The sequence below is a fragment of the Homalodisca vitripennis genome, chromosome 2, assembly GCF_021130785.1.
Source record: "Homalodisca vitripennis isolate AUS2020 chromosome 2, UT_GWSS_2.1, whole genome shotgun sequence".
In the NCBI taxonomy this organism is placed as follows: domain Eukaryota; kingdom Metazoa; phylum Arthropoda; class Insecta; order Hemiptera; family Cicadellidae; genus Homalodisca; species Homalodisca vitripennis.
The window spans coordinates 117,957,524-117,976,962 of NC_060208.1; the positions used below are offsets into that span (position 1 = coordinate 117,957,524).

Sequence of the window (19,439 nt, forward strand, 5' to 3'; positions counted from 1 at the left end):
CAAGGGCCGAGGATGGCAGGCAGGCAGATCGCTGCGGTGTGATCGACCTTGTCAAGGCCTCTCTCGCCACAAACCAGTTTTACACAAAGGGCCTGGGCCAAACTTGGCGTGCGGCGGCCACAACAGTTTGTCCCTCTCTTATAAAACATGCCCAAATTTATAATTTGTGTTAGCATATGCCAACGGTCTAACAAGTGACACATACTAATGGAATTTGGCTGACAACCGAACAGTGTTTAAAACAGTTGGGAAAGGAGATCGTTGTATTCGCCACCGACCTATATCCTTAATTAAACCTTCGAAGTATACACATGTATTTTGTCCTTCAATAACGGCCCATTACAACAATGCTTAAAATATAATTATAAATAAATTATATTTAAATTAGGTTTGTTTCTTTCTTTAAAGTCACAGTATAAGTGAGGTCATTATTACATTGGTTAAAAATAGCATATATGTATAAAAACTATACACTTTTCCAGACTGGTGCAATACTGTTGAAAAATGTGTAGTATTTGAAAATAGCCAAAACTGTTTGAAAGTTTTAGATACAAAACTATACTATACCTCACACATAAATAAATAATTATAACAGACAGATAACAAACACAACTGAGTTCAAAGACAAGATAACTCTGCCAAATTACAGTGCTGTAACTTAAACACGTTTGAGCGTGAGTTGTAAAACGCGCGTACAGACAGATAACAAACACAACTGAGTTCAAAGACAAGATAACTCTGCCAAATTACAGTGCTGTAACTTAAACACGTTTGAGCGTGAGTTGTAAAACGCGCGTACAGACAGATAACAAACACAACTGAGTTCAAAGACAAGATAACTCTGCCAAATTACAGTGCTGTAACTTAAACACGTTTGAGCGTGAGTTGTAAAACGCGCGTACAGACAGATAACAAACACAACTGAGTTCAAAGACAAGATAACTCTGCCAAATTACAGTGCTGTAACTTAAACACGTTTGAGCGTGAGTTGTAAAACGCGCGTACAGACAGATAACAAACACAACTGAGTTCAAAGACAAGATAACTCTGCCAAATTACAGTGCTGTAACTTAAACACGTTTGAGCGTGAGTTGTAAAACGCGCGTACAGACAGATAACAAACAGCATTTTCCGGAGGCTCCAACGAGAGTAACGAACACTCCGATTGAAATGAGAAAGGTATTTGGCCAGGCCAGGGCCAAGGGCCGAGGATGGCAGGCAGGCAGATCGCTGCGGTGTGATCGACCTTGTCAAGGCCTCTCTCGCCACAAACCAGTTTTACACAAAGGGCCTGGGCCAAACTTGGCGTGCGGCGGCCACAACAGTTTGTCCCTCTCTTATAAAACATGCCCAAATTTATAATTTGTGTTAGCATATGCCAACGGTCTAACAAGTGACACATACTAATGGAATTTGGCTGACAACCGAACAGTGTTTAAACAGTTGGGAAAGGAGATCGTTGTATTCGCCACCGACCTATATCCTTAATTAAACCTTCGAAGTATACACATGTATTTTGTCCTTCAATAACGGCCCATTAAACAATGCTTAAAATATAATTATAAATAAATTATATTTAAATTAGGTTTGTTTCTTTCTTTAAAGTCACAGTATAAGTGAGATCATTATTACATTGGTTAAAAATAGCATATATGTATAAAAACTATACACTTTTCCAGACTGGTGCAATACTGTTGAAAAATGTGTAGTATTTGAAAATAGCCAAAACTGTTTGAAAGTTTTAGATACAAAACTATACTATACCTCACACATAAATAAATAATTATACACCATACATTATTTGTATGATGGTAGCACATTCACCTGGCAAGTGAGAGATCCGGGTTCGAGTCCCGGCGGAGCAAGTACTTTTTGGGATTCAATGTTCATTGAAATTAAATTAGGCTATTGCCACTTATACAAATTATACGAATTCAACGGTTGGTAAACAGTTTATAAACTATGGATGTTGTTTAACACACAAATATTCTAAATCGTCCGATACGCTGGAGCTTAGAGTCTGTCCAGGAACATTAACATTCATTTTTTGGTTTTTGTAGAAAACATGCTTGTCTGATATTTTGTAACACATTTCTAAACCCTGTTTTTCTGTAAGTTGTTAAGTTCTTGTATATATTTAAAACAAATTCTGCCCGACTCAGATTTCATAATTTTCATGTCCGCTAGAGGCATTTTGTCCAAGTTTTACACGTGTGGAGGACCCAAATAACACAAATATCATATTCATGGTATCAAGCTCGAAAAATTGTGTTTCAAGAAATTACAATTTAAATGTTTTAAAACACTTAAATTAGTGCTTGTGCCGTCAAAGGTCGCACTTTCAACATTCACGCCCACTTCACTCAGTTTTAGTATTGCTACTTTAATCAGCTGCGACAGTAATATTTATGAAGTTTCATTTACAGAAAAGTACTTGATTGTAAAAAAATATGGGGGTACCTTTTGTCTATCTGGAAGTGCATTTGTACGCAGTGAAACTCTTCACCAGGTCACGAAATAACAAACATTACCAACATTGACAACTGAATAGAAAAAATTAAAAAAAAAAACTGTTTGAGTTGCGTCAGACATCTTAACATACTGAATACGAAGAGTGGCCAAGAATGCGAAATCCCGCGTTAAACGACGATTCGTGTTTCGACATGAAAAGGTACGATGCTCTATCGTCCCGTTGATCGCCGCACAACGTGGTGAGTTCTTGCCCACTTTAAGCGCCTGCGAGGCCGTGGATACACTCGCAACGCACAGCTGTATGCGACCGGAAAACCCAACATGCGGCTTACGGGCAGTACGCGTTCCAGTAGTATAGTTCGTTGGTTATAAAAAAACGCAAGTGACAGTTCACGTATGATTTGTTTTGATTGAACGCTAAGTTCACAGGTAATGTGTTTGTTGTGCAAGGCTTATGTATTCTTATTAACAATGCCGCGACAAAGAAGATCCATTCTTTCCTGACAAAGCCGTAATTCAATTAGGCTTCGAAACATCGCAAATAAAACCACTGAAGAACAAGAAGATGCATTAAAAGGGCGACGCGATAGTAAGACTGTGATTGTATGCTTCTCAATCACGACAGCAAAGAGAGGCAGCCCGTGAAACGGCTCGATTGGCAATGCGAAATCGTCGAGCAAACCTCAGAGGTCAACTACTAGACAATTTTCGACGTGCAAGAAGAGATTATTCAAGTATTGATTTTAATGGAGCAGCGTGTCGATACGATTGTAACACGTAATCTTATATATATATATATATATATATATATATATATATATATATATATATATATATATTATGAGGGCATCAAGGTAAACTCACTTGTGTTATCGGAAATATGAGTCATTTCAACCAAAAATGCTCCTACACACGCCAAACTTGATATAGGAGTTAGTTCCTCAACCTCTGATCATCCAATATAAACTCCGACATAATATGAATCTAATTGTTCACCCACTTACGTTTGAAAAATATCATACAAATACATATTATTGCGTAATATTTTAAACAAAGTAGGCAACGGGCTGTGATTTTAAAAATCATGGGTTAACAGCTAGTATTCGATACAATGATATAAGCTACTTCACAAAAACATAAAAAATACAACCCAACATACCCAATATTTCATGGCGAAATATGAGGAAACCCACGTACTCAGAGGTATACTGGACCCCAAGATCTTTATTTCTCGGCTGACAGCTGCCAATAATGGTGGCTGGTGGTGGGGAAGGGGGTGAAACTTATTAAAGCTGACATGGGTACCAAAGGTTCTTCAGGTAAACTTAAACTGGAAAATATCCCCAGTGTGCCCTTTGAAGTTTAACTTCAACATTATCCAAAGAGTCGAGAAAGTAATGTTAGATACCTGTACAGTTTAATGAGGGATATGGCTGCTCCCAGGTTGTTGATATGATTCGAAGATAGTATTAACAAGTACTGTGAATCATTAGCGTTTTGTAATCGCTGCACACGGTAACCTTGATACGTTTTGGACATGTTCTACTGGGTTTGGAATCCGTAAGTTGACCCACGCCAGTTCCATGGGTTCGTAGCCAAACCACAAATAAACTTTGTATCAGACTTTGATCACCCACAAATTCGTAGTTTAAAGATTGATGGTGTATACATTCGCGATGCATTATTGTTGCTATTCATAAAGGGTATATTAACAGTATCTATAGACAGATTAATATTTATAACACAATTCAGTGAAATGGAAGTTCAATCAAAGACAAACTCAAGAGCGGTCAAAATTAGATTTTCAATGAAATTCGAAGTTTAAAAATTAGTCTTTTCACGGCAAAAGGTCGTAATTTAAGAACTTCAATGCGAGAGCTGTATAAGGGAGTGAGAGGAATTTGAATTTCACACCAATTTGTTTAAGTCTCTCACGTACAGTTTTAAATGTTTACGAAGACCGGATACTGACATGGACAATGTTGAAGATGGAGCTTGTATTGCCTATTCTTAACTTAATCACTACATTTAGAACACACCATCCAATACTAAAAACTTTTTATTTTTGTGATGTATCTGATGAAGATAGGCTTGCTATCGAAAGGCGTCACAAAAATACACAGTTTTTAGTATTGGTTGGTGTGTTCTAAATGTAGTGATTAAGTTAAACTAACATGGACAGTTTAATCATTAACACCGTGTATAATTATTCTAAGTTAACATTGGTATACAATACAATAAGCGTATTTATTCATCAATATCGTATTATTTTATTAAAACTGCACAATTATTCTAAATTAACGTTGGTATACAATTCGTGTATCTATTCATCAATGATCTTTCGCATTATTTTATGACAAACAAGATTCTATATAATGTATATATAATACATTGCATTATGGCAAACATGAGAGTAAGTGTTGGATATACATTTAACAATAATCAATTGTTCACATTTTCTTAACAGCTTCAAATTTCCTGAATATTTCTGAAATATTGAAATGCCCATAAGAGATCAGTAACGTAGGACCATGTCGGAGGAACTGTGGTAAACAAGCAAGGTATGCACGAGAACGGCGCGAGATGTTAATGGTCTATCCCCTTGAAGGCAAGTGGGTGGGGGTGTGTTGTGTGAGAGGGAGGGGTGGAGGGAGACGTCGGCAGTATTGATTCTGTCTGACCGAGTAGAGTTGGGCAGAAGGAGAGAAGTCAACGCTCTCATCTTCTATCACATCCAGTTCCCGGTTCATCCTCAGTTATCTGCCAACATCCATTTTGCAATCATAATAGTGGTGTAGGGAATGTCCCTGTGTACTATTCAGACTCAACTCCACTTCCTTACACGGTTTCGTTAATGTAAGAAAGGTTACAATACAAATGAGCACATCAAAACAGAAACACCTAAATATATGTACTACTATTTCAACCACAGTGCAGCCTCTGACACCCAGCATTGCCTACTAAACATGGCAGACGTACCACTGTATTGCTAGAATCTGAGAGGAGTTCTACATGGCGAGACAAGATAACGGGGAGAGTTCAACTCTATTTAGGATAATTATTGCTTCCATCATTTAAATTTAATCAAGCCCAGTTGAAAATATACAGCAGAATGTCCACTTTTTATGCTGACAACCTGAACTTATGGTCAATTTACAAAGATGGCTCCTTTACAATTACAATTAGCTCTACTTAATGGACATACATCTCGTAAAAGACATAATATGTAGGTTGATTGAAGCATGATTTTAACGATAAGTTAAATAACACTCCAAAGTCTGCCCAAGACTGCTTCACTCGCATTCTCAGTCATCAAACCCAATCAGGATAGATTTCTGCATTACTTCAATAAGAGACTCGTAATATACAATGACCAGTAAACTGACAGTACCATAGTTCCGCAGCAATACCGATACCACGCATATCTTCTGAAAGTTTCAGCAGCCTTCTGACCTAATTTTACGACTCTGACCTCCCGATCAGATGTCACTATCCAAACCAAACGACCCGATGAAAGTCGATGACGGATGCCTCGAGCTCTTTTGCTTATTTTCTCACTGAATATAGAAGAATAGACGGTTGACGGCGCCGTAAAAGGTTCTTCTGTGCATTTAGAATTTTAACTTGCCCATCTTGAATGGATTAGCTTCTTTTCCTTCTTGTTCTTCACACTTCCTGTAGAAGAAAAATAAGTGGTTGGCGGCATTGTATTCCGAATCCTTGTAAAGGTGCTTTGGTCATCAGAACCTTCCATCTTAACAGATGAGTTTTCTTCCTTCTTCTCACTTTCTGTAGAAGAATAGATGGTTGATGGCGCCGTAAAGGGGTCTTAGGAGCAGACTTTAAGATTTCTAATTTCCCCATCACGAACAGATGAGCTCTCTTCCTCCTCCCTCCAACATACTTTCTGTAGAAGGAAAAATAAGTGACTGACGGCGTTGTATTACTAATCCTATCAAAGGGACTTTAAACATCCGAACTTTCCATCTGCGCTCATATATATATATATATATATACATATATGCGCTCGGAAATTGCAATGAAAATTGTGTACTCTTGCAGGCAGGTCTTTAATCATCCTGGCTGTCGCTGCATGTTGCCTGCATCATTCCCACAAACATTCAATTCCTCTCATAAACCGATCCGTATTTAAAAATGTAAAAATAATTAAAATCTCCGTATACCAAATTCTCCTTATAGTTGACTGATTTTTAAGTACAATACATAATATTTTGTGAATTTGTTTACGTTACTAGAACATTATGCAATTTTGTTTGTTTTAGAAAAGTTGTATTTCAAAGTTTCAAAACTGTCGACACTGAAACTTTAGAACACACGCAAACTTGGCCAATGTATATGAGCCAGGTGTTAGATTTAGCCATAAACAAACCTAAACGATTTTATTGGTTATAATTTTTTGTATAAAACAAACAAAAACTAGGGACAACACTTAACAGTGTAGACACACATTAAGACGGTTACCGTGTTTGAATGGACTCCTGGTAGTGTTGACTCCACGAGTACAAAGGAAGTGGCCGTGACTAACCGCGGGTTGACAGAGGTCGGAAACATTGTAAATCTGTACGGCCCGGCCCATACAATATCAAGTTACGAGGGAAAAGAAATCCTTTGTAGCGGACAAAAAATACTGGTTTTGTCTTCCACTCCAGTACGGTATCTTTGGCTCTCGTCCTATAAATTCCCATCCCATGCCTACCAATAGCTCGGATAGAAATAAGAGGTGTTTCTCTAACTTCGGTATCATATTCTAAAATGATTACATTCAGTATGACACCATTTACGCCACTTGGCTTATAATAGGAGCCATAACGTAGCAATGGAAGGGCTGATTAAATGTGAATTTTTAGTTCAAATATTAATAAAAAGATGTCTACGGTGGTTGCAGTTTGAAACCCAAAAACTAAACTGCATTAATAAACTAAACAGTAAATATTTAACAGAAAATGTGTTCAGTGCCATATGTCTTAGTTTTTCTTTTAATTGGCAATATTATATAAGATGTCATTGTATTGTATATTATATTGTATAAATGTTATGTCATATTTAGCAAATAATTCACAATCTATATTACATATATGCATTGTTCTCAGATTCGAGAGAGAAGAGAAGCCCAAACATGGAGATTGTCAGCTGTACTTCTTTTTGGGCGCCCTACATGACCCACACTTTTGTCGCTTGCAGAAATATCAATTTAATCCCATTGTTCTAGACAAAAACTATTTTTCTTTAAAATCTCTCTTTAAGTAAATAGTGGCAGAAATGACAGTTTTAATTCTTTATATTTACAAATGAATCAGAAATCTTATTCTTGCCATCGACCTAGACTAAAGTAACAAGAAATCCGGTTTGCAACCTAACATTGGAGTTGTAATAAGCTGCACCATTATCAGTAAATCCCTTCTAGATTCCAAGGTCACAGATGTCGCAGGCAATTCATCCTCGTACAGTACTTGTAAATCATAAACAATACAAACGTGTTAACCTTAAAAAAATGTAAGTTGCAAACCGCTAATAACAAAAATTATCAATTTGCGACCAAGCTAAGTATAAATTAAAGCATGCATTTCATCAGCAAACTATACAACGGATATGTGTTACGATGTTACAAAATAAAATACTGTACCTCATAATATAAACTTGAGATTACAAACGTTCATTTCCGATGTAGGAGAACTTCGAAAACTAATTTTGTCCAATATTTGACTTTAATAAACCACAGCGGCGACTTAAGAAAATTATGGCGATTCCGTTTGTGTGATTTCCGATTACTTCTGATCATTTAATACTTTTGTATCTGTTCATTTAGATTTTTGTTTCATCCCATATATTTTATTAATACAAAAAAACAATAGTACAAATAAATTTTAAAAGATCGTAAATAGCGTGATTTCACTTGCGTTTTGATGCAGAATTAATTTCTTGTTTTAATGAATTTAAACCATATTTCATTTTTGGAATATGTTAATTTAGTCAGTCATCAGTAGATTTAAATTCTAGAAACGTCGATTTCTATAATAGTGAAAAATGACGATGGAAAAGCTCTAAATCCTGTTATTTAAAATTATACATAGTCAGTAATATATTTTTAACAAAGAAAATAGTAATTTTTATAAACAATATATATTTATATTGTTGAAAACAGTTTTTTGCATTACAAATATGAATTTTACTGATAAATTAACCAAAAGAAGTGTTATGTTTTAAAATTGTGCAATAAATCCAAATATTACATTAGTATCGTATTTTGCTTTTTTATCACAGACTTTACCTAAAATGGTACAATAAAACATCAACCAGTTACATATATTTGTTTCTGAGAAAAGGGGACATTACAAAGGTAGGCGAATACAACAAGCAGAGAAGGCCGACCGCCTTCGCCTTCGCCAACCCTAGCGGCATACAGTTTTTGAGAACTTGAATTGTTTTGCACGAGGTACAGTATTTATATCACAGACAGGAATTATATTCTTCCCTTGACATTCAGAAGCGCATTGTTTACTAAAGCTGAACCTCTTGACCCAAACATAAAATGTAATCGATGTAATAAAAAGTATAAATCTAGGATAGGCTGCAGTGACAGTGTGACCCAGATACGGGTGTGGGGCGGGGGCTGTTGTGGGTGGCGGTGCGTACCTATCGACCGCTGCGTGAGTGAGAAGCGCGTCAACACCCCCACTATCGATTGTGAGACAGCCTCCCTCACTACCGCGGCTATAAACAAACCCTCGCCTCCGCCTCAGTGACAATGAATAAATATTCCTAGTTCACTTCCCGCACAAACTGCAAGCAATACAACTTCCTGTAAACTGTACACAGTGAACAATGTACATTAATTCTGCTACTTTTAATATTGGAACAAATAAATTATGTAAACTTCTTGATAAATCCCTTTTAACAAAGTTGGGGAGGTAGGAAGAATTTAAACTAAAGTATTTAAATTTCAAATCCATCTCATTATATTCCGGACTCAGCAAAGGAACTAAACCCCGGAATTCAACGTTGTTTTCACACAGTTTGTGTTACAATACAAACTGCGGTCATTTAAAGCCTGGGATGTCGTAAGACTCTTTCAAAGTCACTATTATTGAAAGTCGCATACAAATTTGACGAAATAATTGACGCATGATTCATTTTTAAGTGAAAGTATTAAATGTCCTCCAAAGTAGAGGGGCTGATGCTTATTAAAAAAAAAAGTATAATGAATCATTGATCATCCACCACGTCATAGCTATTTTTCATTCTGTGATTCACGCCCTGATAGGTCACAAGATGAATAATTCGAAACAAACTTCAAATACTGGGTATGAAACAATTACAATGTAAACACAAAACTACTACTGAAGTCAGACGTCAGACTTGAATTTAATAAGCCGTAGAATTCATTTAGGTAACCACAGCTTCGGCATTGTAGAAATTGTGAAAATGCGGAACAATGAGAATGTGTGACTGTCTACATTATATCACACGGCCTTGACACAATCCCACGGTCGTGTGAGGCCGGAACCTTATGTAACACACCATCATATAAACTCAGAGAGGAGTCAGGGGTGTAGTAAGAATCTCATTGAGGGGGGGATTGTATTATGGAGTTTAAAGGTCTGTGCACGTATTCAAAACAAATTGAAATAACAACCTTTTTTTCTCTGCATGAACTTTTTACTCTGATTTTTCATATTGGTTAAAAATTCATAGGTTATGAACGGTAGAGGTGTACTGTTTTTACATGACATTTGGCTTATTAATACCCTATGTTAAGCCTGTCACAAAACGTATTTCTATCACACTTCATTAAATGCGACTGTATCTCCTACTCAGTTTTCCGAATGTGCAAATCAACAATCTCCTTAGAATGATTTGTGAATGATTTGTATAGCTTAAAAGTGTTGGTTTATCATACAAAAACTGTTGTATTCGTATGAGTAAATAAAAGCTTTATTAATATAATTTATAATTTGATTTGTGTTTGGAATATGATTTATGGAAATCCTTTAACCCTAAACTTTACAAGATATCTGTCTATATTAAATAAATCTTAGAGTGTAGTGCCAACGATTGATTATGTATATACAGTGTGAACGTGAATTTTCCCCCTGGGCAACTCATAGGTCGCCAGCCGTGATAGTTTTAGTAGAGGTCGAAATAGGAGCTTTCAAAAGTGTTAAAAATATTTTAAATCACACATCACAACAATAGTAAAGAGTCTAAATGTCGCCATATTAAGGGTCTGTACGGTGATTAGCTGACGGTGATTTAACATTTATTTGAGTGTGATAATTGGTTTAAGTGTGTTAAACCGAGAAAGATATGACTCGATGAAAAATTATCATTTTTTTTTGGCTCTCTGCTTCTTAACTATAATATATATATATATATATATATATATATATATATATATATATATATATATATATATATATATATATATAATATATATATAATATATATATATATATATATATATATATATATATTAACTATAATACGCCAGCAACAATGACGTATCTGGGAACCATACAAAAAAGTAACCAAACATACAAACATGGGCGTTGGAATCCCACCAGCTGACGACAGTTTCCTTCTGACATTGACCTTGTAGATGAAATGAGACTAATGTATATTGAATATAAAATACTGAACACTCCACTGATTTAGAACTAGGCGGTTGAAAAAGCGCTTAGATTCTTAAAAAATACATTTTTATATCTAAGGCTAAGGAAAATGTGATATACGTATATTCTTGTAAGCTTTGGTCACAATAGAGACCGCCACTTTCGTTCCTTAGTGAAACATCCCGTTCGCTTGTGGACACCGAAGACACTAACATCGGAAACAGGAGTGCAGGTGGTAGCTCCCGGATCCTGTACACAAGACGTACAGTACAGACAGACACAGCCAGTATAACGGCGAGGCGTGGAGAGGCGCGGCGAGGAGAGACGCGAGGTGAATGACCGCCGCCATTGGCACTGGCACTGGGCAGTCACAGTGTACAGGCACACTGTACCACAGTGGCTCGACAGCACCATTACAACATGGGCATTACAACGCGTAGGACGTGTGCAAGGCATTTACGTTGTTTAACATAAAACCCAAAGACAAAGAGACTCTGAAATAGAGAGGTCAGGATACAAATACTACCACACTATACCGGCAAATTGGTAATATATATTGAACGTAATATAATTAAATTATTAATAGAATATATCGATCGATTTCCATATATATATATATGTTATGTTCAGGTCGCGTAATACACATGACCTGAATAATTATAACCACGAGTCCGGCCTTGGCTATGAATCCCTTGACGCATGACCTGAATGTTTATAACGAGTCCGCAATGTATCCCTTGTATATTTGTACAATACACGGCATAAACGTGTCCTATATGTTTATAACGACGAGTGCAGCCTTGGCTTGCCTATGAATCACTTGTGTATTTGTAAGATACACGGCATACATACACGTGAACTGAATATTTATAATCACAAGTCCGGCCTTGGCTTGCCTATGAATCCCTTGTGTATTTGTACGATACACGGCATACACACACGTGTACTGAATATTTTTAACCACGAGTCCGGCCTTGGCTTGCCTATGAATCCCTTGTGTATTTGTATGATACAGGGCATACACACACGTGACCTGAATGTTTATAACCACGAGTCCGGCCTTGGCTTGGCTGAATCACTTGTGTATTTGTACGATACACGGCATAAACGTGTCCCATATATTTATAACAACGAGTGCGGTCTTGGCTTGGCTATGAATCCCTGGCGTATTTGTACGATACACGGCATACACACACGTGTACTGAATATTTTTAACCACGAGTCCGGCCTTGGCTATGAATCCCTTGACGCATGACCTGAATGTTTATAACGAGTCCGCAATGTATCCCTTGTATATTTGTACAATACACGGCATAAACGTGTCCTATATGTTTATAACGACGAGTGCAGCCTTGGCTTGCCTATGAATCACTTGTGTATTTGTAAGATACACGGCATACATACACGTGAACTGAATATTTATAATCACGAGTCCGGCCTTGGCTTGCCTATGAATCCCTTGTGTATTTGTACGATACACGGCATACACACACATGAACTGAATATTTTTAACTAGGAGTTCGGCCTTGGCTTGCCTATGAATCCCTCGCGTATTTGTACGATACACGACATACACGTAACCTGAATGTTTATAACGAGGCCGGCCTTGATTTACCCACGAATCACTTGTGTATTTGTACGATACAAGTCATACACATGTGCCGAATGTTTATAACAACAAGTGTAGGTCAGTGCTACAGGAGAACGTTTAGAAAGAGTCCACAGGGAAATACCTTTTGGCTTGGTTACTCAAATCATTATGGTAAATGAGGACATGTCACTTTGAGTGGCTGTCATGTTTTTCGGGTACATATTTATAAAGTTGTTAATTATTTAATGAGGTGTAGTCAAGACAATAAATAATCTTTCCTTGAATCATGGAAGAGCGATAGGACGTGTCTTTGGTTTCCTTCTGCTCCAACGCAAAGCTGCAGTAAGTCTTATTTTAAAATGTAATACTAAAATGTATATTCTACGATACAAATAGTTATTTGAGTTCTATTACACGTTTGAGACTTTTCCCAAACGGGATAATTGTAATGGAAATACAAAATATGTATACGAAAAGTTGACTAATATACTTTTAAATAAAATTAAAAAATCATCTTCTAAATATAAGGCATTTTGCATTATTCAATTAATGTAATTTCAAATCGCATACAAATTACGTGACCAACTCACCTAACAAAAATACTTAGCTTACTGACATTATGGTAGGTAACAACGTCACGATACTCACCAATTGCACCATACTGTCTATTGCTCTATTAAAACGGTCGCAAAGACTTCTCATACTGTCATAACTGCAAACAAATACAGAATAGTATAAATACACAATTTAAGCAATGTTTAACCTATAGATACAGTTAGGTCATAATATACTTATTGTCGACATTATCCCATATTATGTTACGATTTTACTCCATCACTAAATATTCGCCCTTCAACATTATTTTAAATCAACGTTTCTTGCAACAGTTCTTAAGAAAAGACCTGTCCTGTTAGCGGTACGTCACAAACAAAGCGATAGTTGTCAAACGATTTTCGGTTATTTTCCTTCTTGTTTGATCCGCTCAGTTAAATCAATTTCAAATCACAATAGAAATTTAGAAAATTAGTTATTTTATTGTATAGTCTACTATTCAAATAATTTAAATTTAATTTGATAAACATACAGTTGAATTGTATTTAGTATTTCCCCTTAGGAGTTTAGGTTTGTGTGAATGATTGCGTACACGTGAATTAATAATGTAGTGTAACCGGTTTTACTATAAAGATTATAAGCGTGACTCGCCATGGGTAACGTACATTTGGCGAGCACCTACCACATTGTTGGATTGCGTACACGTGAATTTAAAATGTAGTGTAACCGATTTTACTGCAAAGATCATAAGCGTGATTCGCTAAGGCTAACAGAAGTTTGGAGTGCACCTACCACATTGTTGGATTGCGTACAAGTGAATTAATAATGTAGTGTAACCGGTTTTACTACAAAGATTATAAGCGTGACTCGCCATGGGTAACGTACATTTGGCGAGCACCTACCACATTGTTGGATTGCGTACACGTGAATTTAAAATGTAGTGTAACCGATTTTACTGCAAAGATCATAAGCGTGATTCGCTAAGGCTAACAGAAGTTTGGAGTGCACCTACCACATTGTTGGATTGCGTACACGTGAATTAATAATGTAGTGTAACCGGTTTTACTGCAAAGATTATAGTAAGCGTGACTCGCCAAGTTTAACATAAGTTTGGCGTGCACATACCACATTGTTGGATTGCGTAGGCCTACACGTGAATTTAAAATGTAGTATAACCGATTTTACTGCAAAGATTATAAGCGTGACTCGCCAAGGCTAACAGAAGTTTGGAGTGCACATACCACTTTGTTGGATTGCCTACACGTGAATTTAAAATGTAGTAGTATAACCGATTTTACTGCAAAGATTATAAGCGTGACTCGCCAAGGCTAACAGAAGTTTGGAGTGCACATACCACATTGTTGGATTGCCTACACGTGAATTTAAAATGTAGTATAACCGATTTTACTGCAAAGATTATAAGCGTGACTCGCCAAGGCTAACAGAAGTTTGGCGAGCACCTACCACATTGTTGGATTGCCTACACGTGAATTTAAAATGTAGTATAACCGATTTTACTGCAAAGATTATAAGCGTGACTCGCCAAGGCTAACAGAAGTTTGGAGTTCACCTACCACATTATTGGATTGCGTAGGCCTACACGTGAATTTAAAATGTAGTATAACCGATTTTACTGCAAAGATTATAAGCGTGACTCGCCAAGGCTAACAGAAGTTTGGAGTGCACATACCACATTGTTGGATTGCGTACACGTGAATTTAAAATGTAGTGTAAGCGATTTTACTGCAAAGATTATAAGCGTGACTCGCCAAGGCTAACAGAAGTTTGGAGTGCACCTACCACATTGTTGGATTGCGTACACGTGAATTAATAATGTAGTGTAACCGGTTTTAGTGCAAAGATTATAAGCGTGACTCGCCAAGGCTAACAGAGGTTTGGCGTGCACATACCATATTGTTGGATTGCGTACACGTGAACTAATAATGTAGTGTAACCGGTTTTAGTGCAAAGATTATAAGCGTGACTCGCCAAGGCTAACAGGGGTTTGGCGTGCACATACCACATTGTTGGATTGCTTACACGTGAATTAATAATGTAGTGTAACCGGTTTTAGGGCAAAGATTATAAGCGTGACTCGCCAAGGTTAACATCAGTTCGGCGTGCACATATAACATTGTTTATATATGGACATACACTACTACTAATTGGTACATAGGATCTTTTACTCTAACAACGAATATACTAGTACTCAACAGGAAGTAAGTCTAACAACTGTTATATCACAGTTAACAGACAATTTTATTGTTTTATTCCGAAATCTAATACCAGCATTAAGGTAAATGTAATCTTTACTAGTATGTGATGAATATTTTAATTTACCGGTCTCAGATGTTAATGACATTTGTCGATGATTATATGGTCTACTAGTCTTCATGTACGAACTTTGAAATGTCAAGGGTAGGGAACAATCTATACAGGTATCAAGCATTTAGGTGATCACAAGTAGCTTACTTGGGATAGTCCTGCCCAGACATTCTTACGTCAAACATTCTGTCAGAGACCTTGATGCTGAGTCTCACTTGTTTTGTTATAGGTTTGAGTCAGTTGGCGTATTTATAAAAATCTACTTGGCTATAAGCATAAACAAATCTCAGACGAAACTAGAATGTAATTCTATAACTTAACAAGTATTCACTCACCTTTTCGTGTCATAATCACTAAGAATGTTGTTTTCTAATGGCAGTTTTAGTTCAGGAAAGTCTTCACAGACCCATCTGCAAACAAACGAGAATGTGTTATTTAGTTTCGTGTAAACCACCAGAGTAAACGGGGTAGGCTATTGTTAACGTTTGTAGCTTGGCGGGCGTAGCCGACATTCCTACGCCGCTGAATATGTTCTAATTATAACACTATTATTATTGTAATACAGAGGCAAGTCCAGTATAGGTAAGATAGAGTACAAGTCCAGATCGACATTTCTACGCCGCTGAATATGTTGTAATTATAACACTATTATTATTGTAATACAGAGGCAAGTCCAGTATAGGTAAGATAGAGTACAAGTCCAGATCGACATTTCTACGCCGCTGAATATGTTCTAATTATAACACTATTATTATTGTTATACAGGCAAGTCCAGTATAGGTAAGATAGAGTACAAGTCCAGATCGACATTTCTACGCCGCTGAATATATTCTAATTATAACACTATTATTATTGTAATACAGAGGCAAGTCCAGTATAGGTAAGATAGAGTACAAGTCCAGATCGACATTCCAACAACCTTTTACTGTAGTAATTCATCTGAGACTACATACGAGGTTAGTCTAGGAGCGGAGCTTTTGTATCAGCCCACGACATAAACTTATAAAATCGATAGGGGAACTCCCCTTCACATTCGGTCGTCAGCCGTGCTACTTTAGTAGGGATCTAAAGGACATCTAAAGGTTTATAAATATTAAACGATAATATTTTTCCACCATATTTTTTCTGACACAATCAACAACAACCGTCAGAAACACAAATAAAGTTATGTCACCTTCAGCCAACAAGATAAGACACTAAAACTTTGTTTCATATTTTGTTACTATAACCCATAGTTTGCTTTCACTTGATTGGTTGACGATAATGTAAAACTATGGCTTGATTGAGTATAATCCCAGAAGAAAGTACTGCTTTGTATTTCCCTTCCGATATTATTTCTAACAAAATAAGCGCAGCTGACGATTTTTTTATGGGGAAATCAATAATGGTTTCACAAAAGACTGGATTGTCTTCTGCCTTACAGAATAGAAATTGGCTCACGGCTCATGGACCGCATTATAACGACAATTTTATTCTGTACACAGGGTTTCTACAATATTGCATGAGATAATTAACACCAAAATTTACAAAAGTTACTTATTTAGATTAGTTCTAATAAAACCTTAGTTTTCCAACTGTCTGCCCATAAATGCTTTTAAATTACGAGATTATCATAAGTGGGGCGTGCTTAATACCAATAATGCTCTCGTTTTTGAAAATGTTAATAATTTCAAATAAGATATATCAGGATTTATAGACAAAATTTCATGAAAAATTGGTTTTTAAATGTTGCTATAAAACAGAGCATTTTATATAATTAAAATATAAATATTTATATTCGCCGTTTTTTTAAAATCAGGAAAGAATTTCCAAATGTTTAATAATAATCTCTTAATAATAACAAGCAGTCGATCCAAGTTGCAGTACAAATGTTAAATTGTAACTTATGAGGTTTGCAATATTAGTAATAACATTTTCAAAAACACATACACAGGTACTGATACTAAAGTGAGCGTTGTTGCATTTACATTCGTAATACCTATTTTTTTTTATTGTGTTTCCATGAATAATCACATCCCGTATTTTTAAATGGTTTGTTTATAGCTATTTCGTACGTTATGTATTGTAAGGTACACACCAGAAAACATTAGCGTCAACTGAAAATACACGTATTCTAACTGGATATCCTTCAACACTCTTACGTTTCAGAATTTCTAAAGTAGATGCCTCAGTACCTATATTCTCTGAATGCGCATTTTTGTACCTAGATAGTAAAACATTTCTGTACACGATCAGATGATATGTTCATAGAACAAACTATGCTGAACATCGATAATCTTACAGATTACAGTATAAAGAGGTTTAGTACGGCGGGAAAGGTGTGACGGAACGTATGTGTGCTCTGTGCTCTGTGGTACTACTACCGAGACCTTGACATGATATTGTACGCGGGAGACACGTGTAGCTTTCCCTCCGTCCGCCTCGCGTCTCTCGCCCACGGCCATTGTCGTGCACCGGACACTCGGCGCTGACTACGACACAATCACACTACTGTGACTATATCATCTTCTGCGGCCTCACATCTTGTCTCTGGGGTAGCAGAGACTTAGTGATGCATATTTATATAACTGTACCAGATTAGGAGCCGGTTGTTAGTAAATGACCTTGAGATAATCATAAGAACAATGTTTAACTTCAGACACTTCCACGTTCTTATTTCTGATCGTAGCTTTATGGGACCTGTATTATTTCTACAGTACGAGCAATTCTCCGACGCAAACACTTGAGCTTTTGATTTTCCAAAATATAAAGTGTTAAATTTTATTTAAACACAGTCTGCTTGTAGTGCATTTAGGTGTAAATGCTACTAAGAAGAAATCATTAGGTCTATTATATGTGGTATTTTTTTAATTAATATTTTACTCACAGGGGAATGAGAATTCGCATCTAAAACTAAACGAAATCCAGTTTAAGACTCAATAATTATTTTTTTCAATTGTAAAAGAGAACATGAGTCGAAAGAGAACCTATATGAACTGTTGACTTTAAAAATATGTTAAACATTTTAGCAAGTTACTGTAAAGCGTATGATGTATATGCTTTTGAAAGAAGCACTTAAAACTGTAATTACAGTGCAAATTACTAAACAGTTAATTAATTATTTCCATTATTGATTGGTAACAGGTAAGCGAGGATAGACAAAATCTGGTCTTGATTTTTTTTTTCTTAGTGATGATGACTGTCAATTCCGGTCACACTACAGGAACCCCAATGTCTTGTGGAATTATTGTATCTCCATGCATGATGTAAAATTGGTTTATCTGGCTCAGTCTTAGTAATGGCAATAGAAGATATCTCAATATCTCATATAATCGTTGGAGTGTTTAGTGTAATAGTTGGAATATTTAAATCTCGATTAATTAATTATTAATGTGTTAAAATGCGTGCTGAGATTGTAATTACTGGTGGCCTTCATCATATATGAATAACACAGGCTAGTGTATACTTAAGTTTAGTATGAATTATTGGGTTTAACCCATTTTCAGATTGTATCAGTACTATTGCTTATGGGTAATGTCGAACTCTAAGCCACTTGGGTTTAATTTAATCAACAAAGTGAATATGCGACTTTGTTTATTGACCCTGCAGTGTATATTGTATTCAATGCTAATGTACGATAGAGAAAGCCCCCTAGAGAGACGATGTTGAGGACGAGATATTTGTGGACAAGCAGAGAAGGTCTACTATCTATATCTGTAGTTCTCTGTTGGAATGACGACACTCGCACCAGAATAGTATAGGGACGAGGCGAGAGGCCGCTGCAGCGTCCACAGTGCGGAGAAAGCAAAGCGTACTGAAATAGTCAACATGTGCACACTAGCTACTTTTACCTCGCCACTACGATATACGATACAACATAGTTCAAGGAT

General features: G+C 36.4%; 1 protein-coding gene across 3 annotated transcripts in view; it reads right to left on the reverse strand.

Annotated features, from left to right (window-relative positions):
- Window positions 1–19,439, reverse strand: part of LOC124354635 (histone-lysine N-methyltransferase, H3 lysine-79 specific) — a 109,995-nt gene that overhangs the window by 64,982 nt on the left and 25,574 nt on the right. For all 3 annotated transcript variants that reach the window (XM_046805251.1, XM_046805252.1, XM_046805253.1), the window contains exons 3-4: window positions 15,906–15,980; window positions 13,342–13,405 (exon numbers count right to left, since the gene is read on the reverse strand). In XM_046805251.1, the coding sequence (XP_046661207.1) occupies window positions 13,342–13,405; window positions 15,906–15,980 (139 nt within the window). The remainder of the gene's footprint in view (window positions 1–13,341; window positions 13,406–15,905; window positions 15,981–19,439) is intronic.